Here is a 15,197-nt window from a genome sequence, read left to right on the forward strand (position 1 = left end):
TGATTACCTCTGTCATAAGTCACATGGGTTGTGTGACATGACCATAGTCTCCAGGAATAGATGTTGTCACCCAAGTTACAGAACCACAGTTTGTGGTATTGTTTGGGACTGTCCCTCATGTGGACCGGATACCAGCAGATAACACTTGTGCCTCATTGGACAGGTGGCCTCCTCTTCTTTGGGATCTGCAGTATCCTACTGGACGGGCTCAAAATCGGCTACTACGTGGGCTACATCACCTGTGTGTCTTCACTCTTGATCATCTACCCTGTGATCCAGCTGGTGTTTGTGATTGTTCAGGTGAGAGAAGGTGGTCCTTTTCATAGGGTCCTTTATTAAGGGGCCCATGACAATATATCTGCTGATCTGGCTGCTTATCATGCTGCTTCATCTCAGGGTAAAGGCCAGGGGCACAGACTCAAGTGACACTAATACCAATGTTCACCCCAAAAGCTCCTTCCTCTCTACCTCTCTGTTTGTCTGATGCATGCAGTATGTAGTATAGCCGTTCTTCTGTACAGTCACAGCGCTAACCTAACCATTCGTTAAACATGTTTGGTAGACAACCTATTCACAACACTATTAGTCAGTGAGTCACAATGTGTCCTCTTCGACTTTCTTACCTGGACCACCATCCTCATCTCACTGGTTTGCCAACATATGTCAAGGAAAAACATGACCCACGGCCTTCAGAAAGAGAAGTGTCTGTCTTTGCGCTGTTAACTATTGCAACATCCCTGCTTGTGTGCTTAATGTGCTAAAAGTTGAATATGTGTCACTATCCTTTTCTGTTTACACAACTCATTTAAACATATTTTATTGAAGCAGGATTCTGATTTTGATAACAAGAGCTATTAACAAGAAATAAGATCCTGAGTTGGGTGGTATTTACAGCAAACAATAATTACAGGGTATATGAAATATCCCATCCTCCATTAAAATTCAGCAGGTAAAACATTGCAAAATTTAACAGGGGAAATGTTTACAGTGCTTACCTACAAGGTAGATTTTGGCACGGTGAGCACCAAGCTCTGCACCTTTTTCCCCAGAAACTCATAATTGCACGCTATTTAGTGCATCAGATAAATAAAGTACCCCGGGGCATTGCTATTCACCTGGTGGAATAGAAAGCACCTGGTTTCCATCAAACTCAGAATCAAAGCCTTTCTACCTTGCTTAACACACCTGCTCTATCCTTAAGGAGTGTAGAAAAATGCTTACTGTTGCTTCAGAGGTTTAGAAAATATGCCTGCTGTTGCCTTAGAAGTCACATTTTATTCCCCTTCAAACTGAACAATTTACTGTTTCTGTGGTTCTTCGCAGACTCAATTTCTCTGGATGTCCAGCAAGCACTGCGTTCAGATCCATCAAAATTTAACCAGGTGAGTGTCCCCTAATCATTGTAACCAGGTGAGCATCTCTGCCCCTTGCAACCAGGTGAGTTTCCCCCAATCATTGTAACAAGGTGAGTGACCCTGACCCTTGTAACCAGGTGTAGATTCCCAGATTAATGTAGCCAGGTGAGTGTTCCTTGATCACTGTACCGAGGTACTGAGTGTCCCCGCCCATTGTAACCAGGTGAATGCCCATGCCCATTGCACCCCGGTAAGTACCCTTGCCCATTGTACACAGGTGAGTGCCTCTGTCGATTGTACCTAAGTAAGTGTCCCTGCCCATTGTATCCAGGTGAGTGCCTTTGCCCATTGTAACTAGGTGAGTGTCACTGCCAAATGAACAAGGGAGTGTTCCTTGATCATTGTACCTAAGTGAGTGTCCCTGCCCATTGTAACCAGGAGAGTGTTCATGCCCACTGTACTCAAGCGAGTGTTCCTTGATCATTGTAACCAGGTGAGTGTCCCTGCCCATTGTAGCCAGATGAGTGTCCCTGCTAACTGTAACAAGGTGAGTGTCCCTGCCAATTGTTTCCAGATGAGTGTCCCTGCCCTTGTACCCAGGTGAGTGTCTCTGCCCCTTGTAACCAGGTGAGAGTCCCCAATCATTGTAACCAGGTAAGTGTCACTGAATCTTGTAACCAGGTGAGTGTCCCTGCCCATTGTAACCAGACGAGGGTCACTGCCCATTGTACCCAAGTGAGTGTTGCTTGATCACTGTACCCAGGTAAGTGTCCCAGTCCATTGTAACAAGGTGAGTGTCCCTGCCCATTGTACCAAGGTGAGTTTCCCCCGATCATTGTAATCAGGTCAGTGCCCATGCCCATTACGCCCAAGAGAATGTCCCTGCCCATTGTACCCAGGTGAGTGGCCCTGCCCATTGTAACCAGGTGAGTATCCCTGGCCATAGCAGCCAGGTGAATGTCCGTGTCCACTGTACCCAGGTAATTGTCCCTGCCCTTTGTACCCAGGTAAGTGCCCCTGCTCATTGCAACTAGGTATGTTTCCCTGCTCATTGCACTAAGTGAATATCCCTGCCCATTGTACTAAGAGAATGTCCCTGCCAATTGTACCAAGGTGAGTGTCCCTAGCCATTGTACCCAGATGAGTGTCCTGCCCAGTGTACCACGTGTGTGTCCCTGCCCATTGTACCCAGGTGAGTGTCCTTGCCCATAGTAGTCAGGTGAATGTCCCTGCTCACTGTACCCAGGTGAGTGTCCCTGCCAATTGTACCCGGGTGAGTGTCCCTGCCCATTGTAACCAGGTGAGTTTCCCTGCCCATTATACTAACTGAGTATCTCTGCCCACTGTATCAATTGAGTGTCCCTGCCCATTGTTTCTAGGTGAGTGTCCCTGTCCATGTACCCAGGTGAGTGTCTCTACCCCTTGTAACCAGGTGAGAGTCCTCAATCATTGTAACCAGTTGAGTGTCACTGAACCTTGTAACCAGGTGAGTGTTCCTGCCCATTGTAACCAGGCGAGGGTCTCTGTCCATTGTACCTAAGTGAGTATTGCTTGATCACTGTACCCAGGTAAGTGTCCTCGTCCATTGTAATAAGGTGAGTGTCCCTGCCCATTGTACCCTGGTGAGTTTCCCCCGATCATTGTAATCAGGTGAGTGTCCCTGCCCATTACACCCAAGAGAATGTCCCTGCCCATTGTACCCAGGTGAGTGGCCCTGCCCATTGTGACCAGGTGAGTATCCCTGGCCATAGTAGCCAGGTGAATGTCTGTGCCCACTGTACCCAGGTGAGTGCCCCTGCCCATTGTACCCAGGTGAGTGTCCCTGCTCATTGCAACTAGGTATGTTTCCCTGCCCATTATGATAAGTGAATATCCCTACCCATTGTACTAAGTGAGTGTCCCGGCCAATTGTACCGAGGTGAGTGTCCCTAGCCATGGTACGCAGGTGAGTGCCCCTGCCCACTGTACCCAGGTGTGTGTCCCTGTCCATTTTACCCAGGCGAGTGTCCTTCCCCATAGTAGTCAGGTGAATGTCCCTGCCCACTGTGCCCAGGTGAGTGTCCCTGCCTATTGTACCTGGGTGAGTGTCCCTGCCCATTGTAACCAGGTGAGTTTATTTGCCCAGTGTACTAACTGAGTATCTCTGCCCACTGTACCAATTGAGTTTCCCTGCCCGTTGTACCCAGGTGAGTGTTCCTTGCCATTGTACCCAGGTGATTGGCCCTGCCCATAGTACCTAGGGGAGTTTACCCTGATTATTGTAATCATATTAGTGTCCCTGACCCTTATATAACCAAGTACGTTTCCACTGATCATTGTAACCAGGCAAGAGTCCTTGCCCCTTGTAACCAGGTGAGTGTTCCCTGATCACTGTAACCAGTTGAGGGTTGTTGCCCTTGTAGCTAACTGAGTGTTCCCTGATCATTGTAGCCAGATGAGGGTCATTGGCCTTTGTAATCAGGTGAGTGTCCCCCAGTCATTGTAATCATGTAAATGCTGCTACCCACCATAACAAGAGGAGTTTTCCTTACTCACCAAATGCATCTAAGTTTGTGTTTCTTATATTGTTTGTATGTATGTTTTCATTTGGGAGTTTTTTACAGCATGGAAAAGGTGACAGTCCCACTTTCCCAATGTAGACTGTCAGCGACCGTATGCCACATATGTAGCAAGATGAGAGACCCCTGCGCCATTATTGTGCTCCTCTAAATGTAAACTAACCCAGGTTAATTTCTTCACAAATACCCTCAGTGAGGTAACCCACCCCATTTCATCAAATATATCTCTGTCAAAATGACCAAATGTGTTTAGATGTGCGTTCGCATGCCCAGTCTTGCAGAGGTAACTCTTCCCCGATTCTTGCATGAAGTCCCTTTTCCACCAAGTGTACCAAACTTAGGGACTGCCCAACTCGCGGTGGAGGTTGGACCACCAAAAGACCCTGTCTCCGCTAGGATCTCTGATCCCGATGGGCTGACGGCTGTCTTGGTTGTGATCAGCCAGGCTGGCGCTAAAATCAGTGCTGCACTGCTGATTACAACCATGTTCTCCACCAGCCTTTTCATGGCAACCGCCACGGGGGCCCCTGCATTGCCCATGACATTGTCATGAGCAGTGCAAGGGCCCTCCTCCCCAGCACTTTTGGAATGCGCACTGTCTGCTAAGCAGACAGTGCGCGTTCCGAGGGTGCTAGGGAGGCCCCTCTGCGAAGGCATTAGACTCAGCTCCATATGGAGCCGAGTCCAACTCCACCGCACAATTTCCACTGGGCTGACCCTCTGAAACCTTGGTTTCCACCGGTCAGCCCAGTGGAAAACACCTAACAGGGCAGGTGGGGAGATCGCCATCTCCACATCGATCTCTTCACCATGGGTCTGGTGGTCGGGTTTTCTGACCGCCAAACTCATAATCAGGCCCTAAATGCTCTCCCCCTAACAAGTGTCTCAGCAGTGTTCCCACATCATACAGCCAGGTGAGTCCTTATATGTACGCAATTGAGTGCTCCACCAGCCCTTGAATGTACTCTGGGTAGCGACTCCTCATTGATCAGATGCGTGTCCCCTACTGAGACATCTTGCTACTGTGGATCTGTTATGATTCTAAGCATCTCAGACAAAATAGGATAAATCAGATTGTTTTTAAAAAATCTCTCAAACACACAAGTAGCTCCTGAGGTTTGCAGTGAGCATAATAACAGAGGGTGGGAATTTAATCTTAGTTTCCCTAGGGGGGTCCAATGGCTTACATGGAAGTATTAGTTTTTGTGTTCAGTAACACCCAGGGGTAGCTGCAGAAATCTTTTGCCAGTGGGATCTGGATTGCTGCCTGGAGGGACAATGGGACTAGCCTTACTATGTGTATGATGGACCACCTGTGGATTACTTAGCGGTGAGGTGTGGAAAGCGCCAAACAAGAAGCAACCAATAGTGGCTAGACCACAGAACCCTAGCCAGGGGTGCTCAAAGAAACAGGTCTATAGAACAAGGAGCAAAGTGAACTCCATAACTTAAGGGTCTAGCCTTAAATCAAGAGAACTGGCAGGCTGTGCTTAGGAGTGAGATTTTGTAGTGGATAGAGAGTGTGGCATCATCCAGAGCCTGTGCAAGGAGGCATGCACCATCCCAAGAAAGAAATGGAGAGGCTTGGATTTAATATAATTACTTGGAAGATCACACAGATCAGACACAATTATAAGTAAGGTATTACTTGGACAACCTCGCCCCACATTTGACTTTTTCCCAGTGGTACCAAGAGGGTTGGGTGCTAAAATCTGTCAACTCTATATTTGGGTGGTATTGTTTGCCTTTATCTGAGCATATTTGGAATACAAGAAACATTAGATGTGCTTTGCATAGAGAAGCATCAAAATCTTTTATGTAAACTCTTGGGATACACAGGACTGGAGCTTACTTCTTTCTTGCGGTTGCTTCCATGATTACCCCTTGCTTCACTTTCCTTGTCTCCTAATCAGATGTGGCCTGATGCTTGTCCTCGCCACTAACCTTGCTGTCTGGATGACCACAGTGACCGACGAATCAAGCCATTTAACCAGAGAACTGTTGGAACACCTGAAACATAACTACACTGATGATGAAAACTTCACACTTGAAAGTAGCATTGAAGGTAAGGAACACCTCTCCAACTCAGAACGTCTGTGAGGTAAACATCTTCATAATAGTATTGTGCAACTTCAGTGGCAGAGCATAATCCACCAACATATATGGCGATTGCAGGAACGAGGCACCCTCCCCCCCCCCCCCCCCCCCCCCCCCCCCCCCGGTGTAGACTGTGAAGCAAAGGGCCAAGAAGATCATCCCATTAAACAAAGGTGAGGTTAAAGGGGACATAAACATCCTTCAGGGGATGTCGCCCCAGTACATAAGGTCGTGTTACCCTACGCAAAGCTATGAAATTTTATGCTGTGTTGGTGCCTGCAAATAGGGTGGCCTTTTAGGGGCAGTTAAGTTCGGGTGCACGAAGCGCACACTGCAACACATCTGGGCAGGCATGTTCAAGGAGGCGCCGTAGCTCGGTTAATGCCTTTGTGCAAATATGCAAGGTAAGATGTAGATGCAGTTGTGCATGTGTGGGCAGATGGCCATATGGATCACGCACTTGTGAGTGGGAGTTTGGTTGAAGAAGGGTGCATGGCTAGGCATTAAGGGTTATGTGGGTGCTATAGAGAGGAGCATGTTGACAAATCGTTGGTTATGGGCTCTGTAGAGTTCTGCGTGTAATGCGATCTAATGAGGTGGGGCTGGGACTGAGCAGACATCACTCACGATTTAATTCCAGAAGGGTGTGTGTGAAATTTAAATTACGCTGGTGTAATTTCGGGAGTTTAGTGTTACACTTGTTATGTGAAATTCCTTAAATGCTGCCTTTACGCACGTCGTTTAATCATGTGCTGTTCACGGCAAATGAGCATACAAGAATACCGCCAATAGCCAGAGTGCGAGCATTTGTTGCTCCTGCCACTTGTGTTCTTCGTGCTACTGCGTCAACACGAGGATGTATTTCACACTAAATGACACCTTTGTATTTTGTATAACTATGCATAATGTCACAGACTTTTCTGAATGTTTCACATAATTATGTGAAAACAAATTTCGCACACCCTTAACATGGTAGGGTGACTGTTCTGTTCAGGGTGGTACCTTGCCAGTGGGTTAGACTTTGTGGATGTAGTGGATGCAAGGAAGTGATGTGGTGTGTGGGACAGGCAGTGTGGGACCATTTTGACAAGTGGGGAGGAAATACATGTGGCCCTCCCGTTTTAGTACCGTAAGATCCATCCGGTGTGTCAGGTCTTGTGCTCATATTTCAGCAGCATTGGTTATGTTAGTGCTCTTACTGAGGAAGTGGAAACTTGCCATCTGTATGGTGCTTGTGCTTTGTTGACTGCAGCAGAATGTGGTGTCAGTGCCTCTGGTGGGTTCTGTTGTACTAGCAGTATTTAGGATGCTAACTTGGGAAATCCGTCTGCAAAAAGCATTGTAGTTTAGCCGTTTGATATTCGCTACAATCATCAAATAATAGTGCAAGTGTTGGTAGAGTGCAACACGTTGCCATCTCTGTGGTGTCTGCCACTCTGTTGTGTGTATGTGACTGTGGTGTTGTAGGGTTCAACCTTATTTGTTCCTAAACTCTTCCACTGGATAATGCTCTTTGGGGGTCGTCTACTGTAAGCGTCTGTCTCACCCATTTGAGGGTGATCTATTGGTCTGTGTTGGTAGTAGTAGCTCAAAAGGAGAGTGCTTCAAGGGAGCATGAGATGTTAATCTGATGCTCCTCTAAGTACATGCCTTATAACTGAGTACATGCCTGATAAAAAAGTGTGTCTTGTGGGTGATCCCAGAGTAATCTGCTGCCAAACCTATGTAATAGAGAGGGTGAACTGGTAAGGGATATTTTTCATACTGTTTTGTTCTCTCCCTCTTCAAATGGTCTTTGTTTCCTGTTCCATTGATTAACCTTCCCCTCTTCCCCTGTTTCTGCCAGCTGACCTTAATGTCTGTCTGTGACCATGACCAGCTGCATCTGATCATGTCTCTCTCTATTTGGAGGAAGAGGAAGCCAAGGTGTGTAGATAGGGGGGTGGATTCAAGTAGAGATTTAGGGCCTCATTATGAACTCGGCAGGAATACCCTACGAGTTCTGCGCTGGCGGTCAACAAAAGACCGCCAGCGTGCAGGACACCCCGGCGGCCACATAATGTTCATTCAGATGTGCCGGCTTGCGGAAACAGTGTTTCCACCAGACGGCCCAGCTGAATGCAGCGCTGCCTGGTCGGATATGTAACTCTGCCATTGCCAGGCTCCCTGGTGGCAGAAGCCTTGCGGTGGCGGAGTAAAATAGGTGGCGGTTCTGCCATGAACATTATATGGCGGTCTGGGCCGCCATGCCTGTGGTGGTAATTACCGCCACCGCCGGCATGGTGGCCTATACCGCCATGTTCATAATGAGGGCCTAAATGATAGAAGGGTGGCAAAATTGCAAAAGAAGGTGACATGGAGAGCCATGGGAGGAAGGGAATTAATGGAGGTGATAGGTGCTTAGAATGCTAAGTAGCATTAAAGACAAATCCTGCTTCGTGCTTGTTGTCGTTTTGATGTCACTCAGTTTCCTTCAGTGAAAAATAACCTTGTAACTCACTATCACCCATCTCTATACATTCAAGAGAAAAGTTCAGAAAATAAATGAAAAGAAAATCTCAAATCAGGGTGAAAAAAAAGATTTAATTGGGTTATAAAGAAATCGTTTTGGAGAAATAACTAAGAATTAAATTTTTCTCTGCTCCCTTTGGTAACAGTAAATCTGTTACCTACTCTAAGCATTATTAACAGTGAAGGGAAAAGTGTGTATGGATGCAAAGAATTATTATAAAGTTATTTTTTGTTACTTTCAGATGTGTGGAAAGGCACAATCACAGTATTTTCACGTATTTGTTTCGAGCTTGATGGACACCTTTCAATATGTTCTTCCCGGGGTCTGAGTCATCTACAATGCATAGCACCTTATATAGTCAACTCCTTAGCTGACATCTTGAGAGTTCTCTGTGATTAACCTCCACGTTTAATCACTCCCTTCTCACTGGATTGTATTCTCCTGTTTGATGTAATACTGTCTCTGCTAACCAGATCTACTTCAGATCACTTCTCATTCTCCAGTGACCACTCAATCTCTCAACTACTATTGTTACTCAAGGTTCTTGAATGGCCTGTGTGTAACCATCTTATACAATATCTCTTGGTGCATAGCTCAATCAGTATGGTTTCAGATCCTGCACTCAGTTGAAACCATTATTTCTATGTGCCTAAGCTATCTTCTAAACTGGGCAATTGCTTATAGGACATCATTCAAAGTATGACACAGCATTTAAAGGTGCTTGAAGTGTTAGAGTTCAGAGTTCATCTTTGTCCTAAAATGGAAATCGTATTCTCGGTGTGAGTCATTCTGGACAAAAACAATTAGAGAGGGTCTACCACACCATGCTGACATGTAAAATGTTTCATTGGTTATAAAGCAAAGCAAAGGTGCATCTTTGGAAATATTATAGCTAATCTTCTTTATGTGCTCAGAAGACACATGTGGCACAGAGATCACAGAATAGATGAAAGCAGGATTGGCATAGGAAAGGCTGTCCTACAAAAAGGAAACCAACCTGATGCCACCCGCATTGGCATATTATCTGCACGAATGGTTTTCCTAATGGTAGAGCCAGCTGAAGAGGGAAACTACAGCCCCCCCACTCTAGATAAAAGGTGGAAACTGAAATGGCAAACAGAACATCTGCCAAGTTTTGGTGGTTGCCTCATCTCTCTTCCCATCCTGCTTGACCTCTTGGCAGCATTCAACACTATAGATCACTCAATGCTGCTTTTAAGTCTCATCAACTTGACATCATAGGAAAGTTGCACCTTGGTTCTCCTCTGAGCTTCATAATTGATCCATTTATGTTGCCTGTTACTTTTTGCACTCATCAAAGACTCTTCTATATGTTGGTGCATTCCACTGCTCAATTTCCCCACCCCAAAATACCATTCTAAGGACATAATTTCCTCATTTCGCTTCTCCGTTCTCCTTTACACTGACAACACTAATTTTCCCCACCTGTTGTCCACTAAGTAACCACAGTAAATGTATCTATATTAATTCAAGGTTGAACTTACCTGAAACGTAAATCCTTTAATCCCCTGCCATCTTTCTCCAACTCCATATTTTCCCTGGTATCCATCTGGAACTCTTCACACACCTCTAATAAGCCAGCAAGTCATGGCTACTGAATATATGTAATATTTATGCTACTTTTCTGCATAGAAAATTGCTTTTTCACAGCCAGAAAAATACTATAGTAACAGCAAACTTTTGGGCAACAAGATGCTCTCTCACCCACAGAAAATGCTATTACCTTTTCGAGTCGAACCCTTCCCCAAGAGAAACCAACTCACTTCTTTCCCTGGATCCCTTTCCATAAAAAACACAAGGCACTGCATAAATGGTTCATGCCAGTCTTCAAGGCCATGGAGAAAACTGCACTAATGTAGGTCAATCATACATTCTCCTGCTGCAGATCTGCACGAAACCTTAAGCTTGGCAGGCAACCGCATATTGTTCTTTTGTTTCCTATACTCCTTCCTCTGGAACCCCTTGGAGTACTCTTGGCATTCACTTTGCTCCAAGTTTTCATGACTGTCCTAAATATCCAACTTCTTATAGAAAATCCTGTCAATAGATGACTGAACCCCTATGCCAGATTAAAGCACATAAATGTAGTTATTTTGGCAATATAGCTGTAGGCACTAGTTTTGACCTGATACCTTTTGTAGCTCAAGAAAATCTTGATATTTTGATGTACAAACCATGCTTCATCAATGCCCTTTGCCCCATAGATCACAGGCACTAAGGAGCAAAAAAAACATTAGGGCCCGTATTTATACTTTTTTAGCGCCGGATTTGCACTGCTTTTTGACGCAAAAACAGCGCAAACATACAAAATACAATTGTATTTTGTAAGTTTGCGCCAAAAAACGACGCAAATGCGGCGCTAAAAAAGTATAAATATGGGCCCAAATGAGATGCTATTTTCACAATTGGAAGGGTCCCGTAAAATGCCAAATAAACACTTGAGATGTAATACTACCCTTTCATTATGAGGAACTTGTAATTTTATTGAACCTTTTGTTGTTCTCTTTTAGATGAAACAGAACAGAAAACAGACTGTGAATGCAACTCTGTATGTCATCTCCTGAAGGAGGCATACTATTACTTGTATCCCTTCAGTCTGGAATTCAGCCTCTTTGCCTGTGCCATGACATATGTTATGTGGAAGAATGTGGGACGTCTTATGGATGACAACATCGAGAGCCCTCACCACCTGAAGCTAAGCTCCTATCGGCAAATCCCATTTGCAGGTCTAGCCTGTGGGGTTGTCATCCTGTTCCTGGGATTGGTACTCTTCGTAGTCTATGAGCTTCAGCTGAAAGATAAGCATCGGAGGGCCCAGGTACTGCTCACCTTTTACACCTTCCATGTGATCTGCCTGAGCCTGATGTCCATTGGGGCTCTTGCAGGATCCATCATCTACAAGTACGACAAGAGACAAATGGACAATCAAAAGAACCCCAGCCGTACGTTGGATGTGGCTTTGCTGCTGTTGGCCACAATAGGACAATACTGCATTTCATACTACTCCATCGTGGCCATGGTGGCCAGTGACCCAAGAGACCCCCTGAAGACTCTCACACTCATTTACTCCCTGCTCATGATCATTCAACACTCTCTGCAGAATGTCTTCATCACAGAAGGCCTGCATCGGCAGTTGCCTGAGGATTGGCCGCGGCAGCATATGGCTTCCCTTCATCCACCCAAGAACGAATCACATGGACTGACAACTGGCAGCCACCATTGCCCTGTGAATGTACCGGGAACTAGGAAACTATCTCGAAGTGCTCGCCTTAGCAAGAGATTATCTGTTGTGTCAATAAAAGCTGCACTTTCAACTCCTATCTCGACCCACAGAAAGAGAAGAAGGCTGCTCAGAGAGATCTGTGTATTCATGCTGATGGGAAACATACTTGTAAGTATGCAGAGAGCCCCATGGAGCATGTGTAAGTATGCATGAAGTTCAACATAAAACTGAGTACGAAGGGGCAGATTTACCACCCTTCCTGACAACGCAGCGCAGCAGCCAAAAGATTTGTGCTGTGTTGCGCTGGAAGGAGTGAGGAGGAGAGCGCTATATGTGCAGAGATATGGCTCCCTCCTCCCCTAACCCTAGCGCTGGCACTGATTTCACACACACCTTTGTGCCTTAGTGCGAGGGTCTGACATAGGTTTTGTACTGGAAGGGTGCCCTTCCAGTACAAATAATAGGCCTAGACAAGTTCTAAAACTTTTCCTACTTTATATGTGTGCTGCACAGTGCAAAGTAGGAAAAGAAAGGAGAAATGACAATATTTCTCCTTTTAACGCCTGGTTTTAAAAGGCTTTAATTTTTGACGCAAAACCCTGTCTCACATTTTTGGTAGAAAGGGTTTTGTGTCAAAAAGTGTTGGTGGTTGTATGGGAACAGCCATGTAACGCCCCCTTGATGCACAATAATGCAAAGTAGTGCCTCACGCTACGTTGCGTTACTTTTCATCATTTTCCAGTGCAAAACAAGTTTTGCCCTGGAAAGTAAACAATAGAAAAAAACATTCTGTGCTGGTTTGCGTCACTTTTATGATGCAAACCCAGCGCAAAATGTTGGTACTTCTGCCCCTAAGTGTGTAAGATCTGGAATTACCCATAACTGTGCAAAATGCAATCCATAATTCTGCAGTATATCTTAGAATGAAATGCGTCTTTGTATCAATTTTTGATATCGGAACATATTTTGCACTACAAAATAGTGCACAACAGGAAAGGCACAGTGAACAACTGCTGCTAGCTTACATGAAATGGTATCATTCCAGAATTTTCACATGAAGGGCCAGATTTTCAAAGCCCTAGTGTCTCTTAGTGCCACACTAGTGTCATGTTTTTATGCTGATGTGGCATTCAGGAGGCCATTCTCATTCGCCATATTTACATTTGCATTGAACCCATTTGCGCCCGCCCCCTTGCACCACACTATTCCTGCCCCAGGCATAATGTATGCAAGGGGGGGTGTTCCCTCGCAGGGAGACCTGTAAAAATGGCACAGTGAAATTCACAACATTTCTCTGTGATATTTTTAGTGTAATTTTTACCACCTTCTCAGAGCAAGCGTTAAAATGACGTGCCCAGTACTTTCAATGGGCCTCCCTTTACTTTGCAGGATTAGCACCACAATTTACTGCAAAGTACCACAATAGCGTCATAAATGTTGACCACGTTCTTGTGAATCTGGCCCAAAAAGCGTAATGCTCAATTGCTGAAATTAAATAGAGTAATTTAAATTAAACTGAGGCCTAGTCAACATTATCCAAACTAGGAGCTGCCTTTTGACAGATTTCATTGGCCCTCTGGTAAGTTGAATAAGCCATCTCTGAATCTGCAGGAGAAGACATTTACCTTGATAAGAGTCAACAACCACACCGCCTCCTACAGGTTCATGTACACTTTCTTCATTGTGCTGACCAGGCTCAGCCTAGTTTGATGTAGGAACCTCACTTGTCTCTGCTACAGACCAGGCCAGGATATTCTCGAAATTTCTTTGACCTGTGAAAGTAAAAGTTATGAAAATATGGTGATAAAAATCTTTGGAAGAATTATGCATAACTAGCCCTTATAAGATTGACTCATCAAATCAAACTGTAGCACAAAATAAGCAATTATTATTACACTGTATCAAAGCAGTCTAACTATCAGGTACACATTGTTATAGTTCTGTTTGCAGTAAGAAGAATTATATAGCATGAACGTTTTGACATTTTACATTGCACATATGTGCAATAGCCTGCATCAGGCTGTTTAACGTAGGTCCAGGTGGGCCTGATCTATTGCAGAGTTTCAGGATAATTATATTAAATTAACCTAATGCAACTCCTTCACATAGTGTGTAGCTATCCTGAAAACGGCTCAGATCAGGCCCCCTGGACTTCGGATGTAAGCCCCGGACTGTTGTACATAGTTCTTGAAGACGTGTGTCTGCATATACTGGTGCAGGTACAATACCAGTGCTTAATTTGTGCTTGTTGTTTCCGGTGCTGAGCACCGGCACTTATTTTTGAGGGCCGGGGCTTATTCTTCTGCCTCATGCATTTGCTGCGAGCAAAAGACACATATGGGAAAGACGGAGGAAGAGAAAAACGAAAAAGCGTCACAAAGGGAGACAGTAGAAAGCTGTAAGAGGGAGCTGAATGGGGCAGGGAGTGGCTTTAAATGGATTTTAGAGGCCAGAGATGGCTTCAGGATTACGCCGCCTCAGTATTCCGTGCTCCCACATTTAATTGCAGCAGCCACGGGTTTAAGAGGAGGGCTTTGAGCACGGCACGTTTTTATGTACAAATTAAGCACTGTACAATACAATGCACTCTCCAATGAAAACAAGTAACGCAGCTTATTTTCCTCACTTTTTAAAGGACAACAAGTAGCTCTAGCAGTCTCTATCTGAAGTAGGCCGCGTTTGCTGCTTGTTGGCAGTGTCTATGCATCTCCTGTTTTGCCCCCGTACAATAAACTGTTGTGGGTGCCCAGAGAACCTAGCATTCTTCCGGTTTGCTAGACTTGGACTACACAGCCCTTTAGAAAGGAGGAAGTGAAGCGCGTCCACAGCACCTTGCTTGGTTACCCTGGTACACAAAAAAAACACGTGCTGAGGTCTTGACAGCCCTCTCATAGGAGAAGTTGACAATTCTACCAGCCACACCTTTGGCCAGACTGCCAAACAAAAGCAGCGTACCAGCCCACCTAAACCCCACTGCACCGTCCGTTTGTTTTGTCAGATGAGTACCCGGAAGGGGTGCAATGGGCATGTGGTGTCGGTCCAGGTACGCTGGCACCTGCCTTAATTTTCAGGGACTATTGAGCCCCCGAACCTTCCATGTAATGAACAATGTAATCTAGACATACCGTCACATGTGACACTTAGGAGCTGGTAAAATAGCAGTGTGTCAGTGTGTGAATCATCTACAACAATTAATGCAGAGCTGTGGAAACATCATCCTCACACTTCAGCATCCCAATTATGCTAAAGATCTCCCTGTGATGAAATACTATAATTCTTAAAGCATATTACATGACGTTTTTACAGTGTTCCAAATAACTAGTCATGGTGCAATTTTAGTCCATATGGTTCTCTTGGTATGGGATGGGACCCTTTAAGCAACTACGCTAAATGAAACAAAGTAGAACTAAACTAACCTTAGCAGTGTCAGC

At 45.2% G+C, this 15,197-nt stretch overlaps 1 protein-coding gene across 1 annotated transcript in view; it reads left to right on the plus strand.

The window, feature by feature from the left end:
* Positions 1-15,197, plus strand: part of LOC138245979 (proton channel OTOP2-like) — a 154,079-nt gene that overhangs the window by 123,931 nt on the left and 14,951 nt on the right. Inside the window, exons 3-6 of the mRNA XM_069200100.1 lie at positions 164-300; positions 1,324-1,382; positions 5,827-5,978; positions 11,054-11,934. Coding sequence (XP_069056201.1) covers positions 164-300; positions 1,324-1,382; positions 5,827-5,978; positions 11,054-11,934 — 1,229 coding nt within the window. The remainder of the gene's footprint in view (positions 1-163; positions 301-1,323; positions 1,383-5,826; positions 5,979-11,053; positions 11,935-15,197) is intronic.

The sequence above is a fragment of the Pleurodeles waltl genome, chromosome 7 (assembly GCF_031143425.1).
Source record: "Pleurodeles waltl isolate 20211129_DDA chromosome 7, aPleWal1.hap1.20221129, whole genome shotgun sequence".
In the NCBI taxonomy this organism is placed as follows: Eukaryota; Metazoa; Chordata; class Amphibia; order Caudata; family Salamandridae; genus Pleurodeles; species Pleurodeles waltl.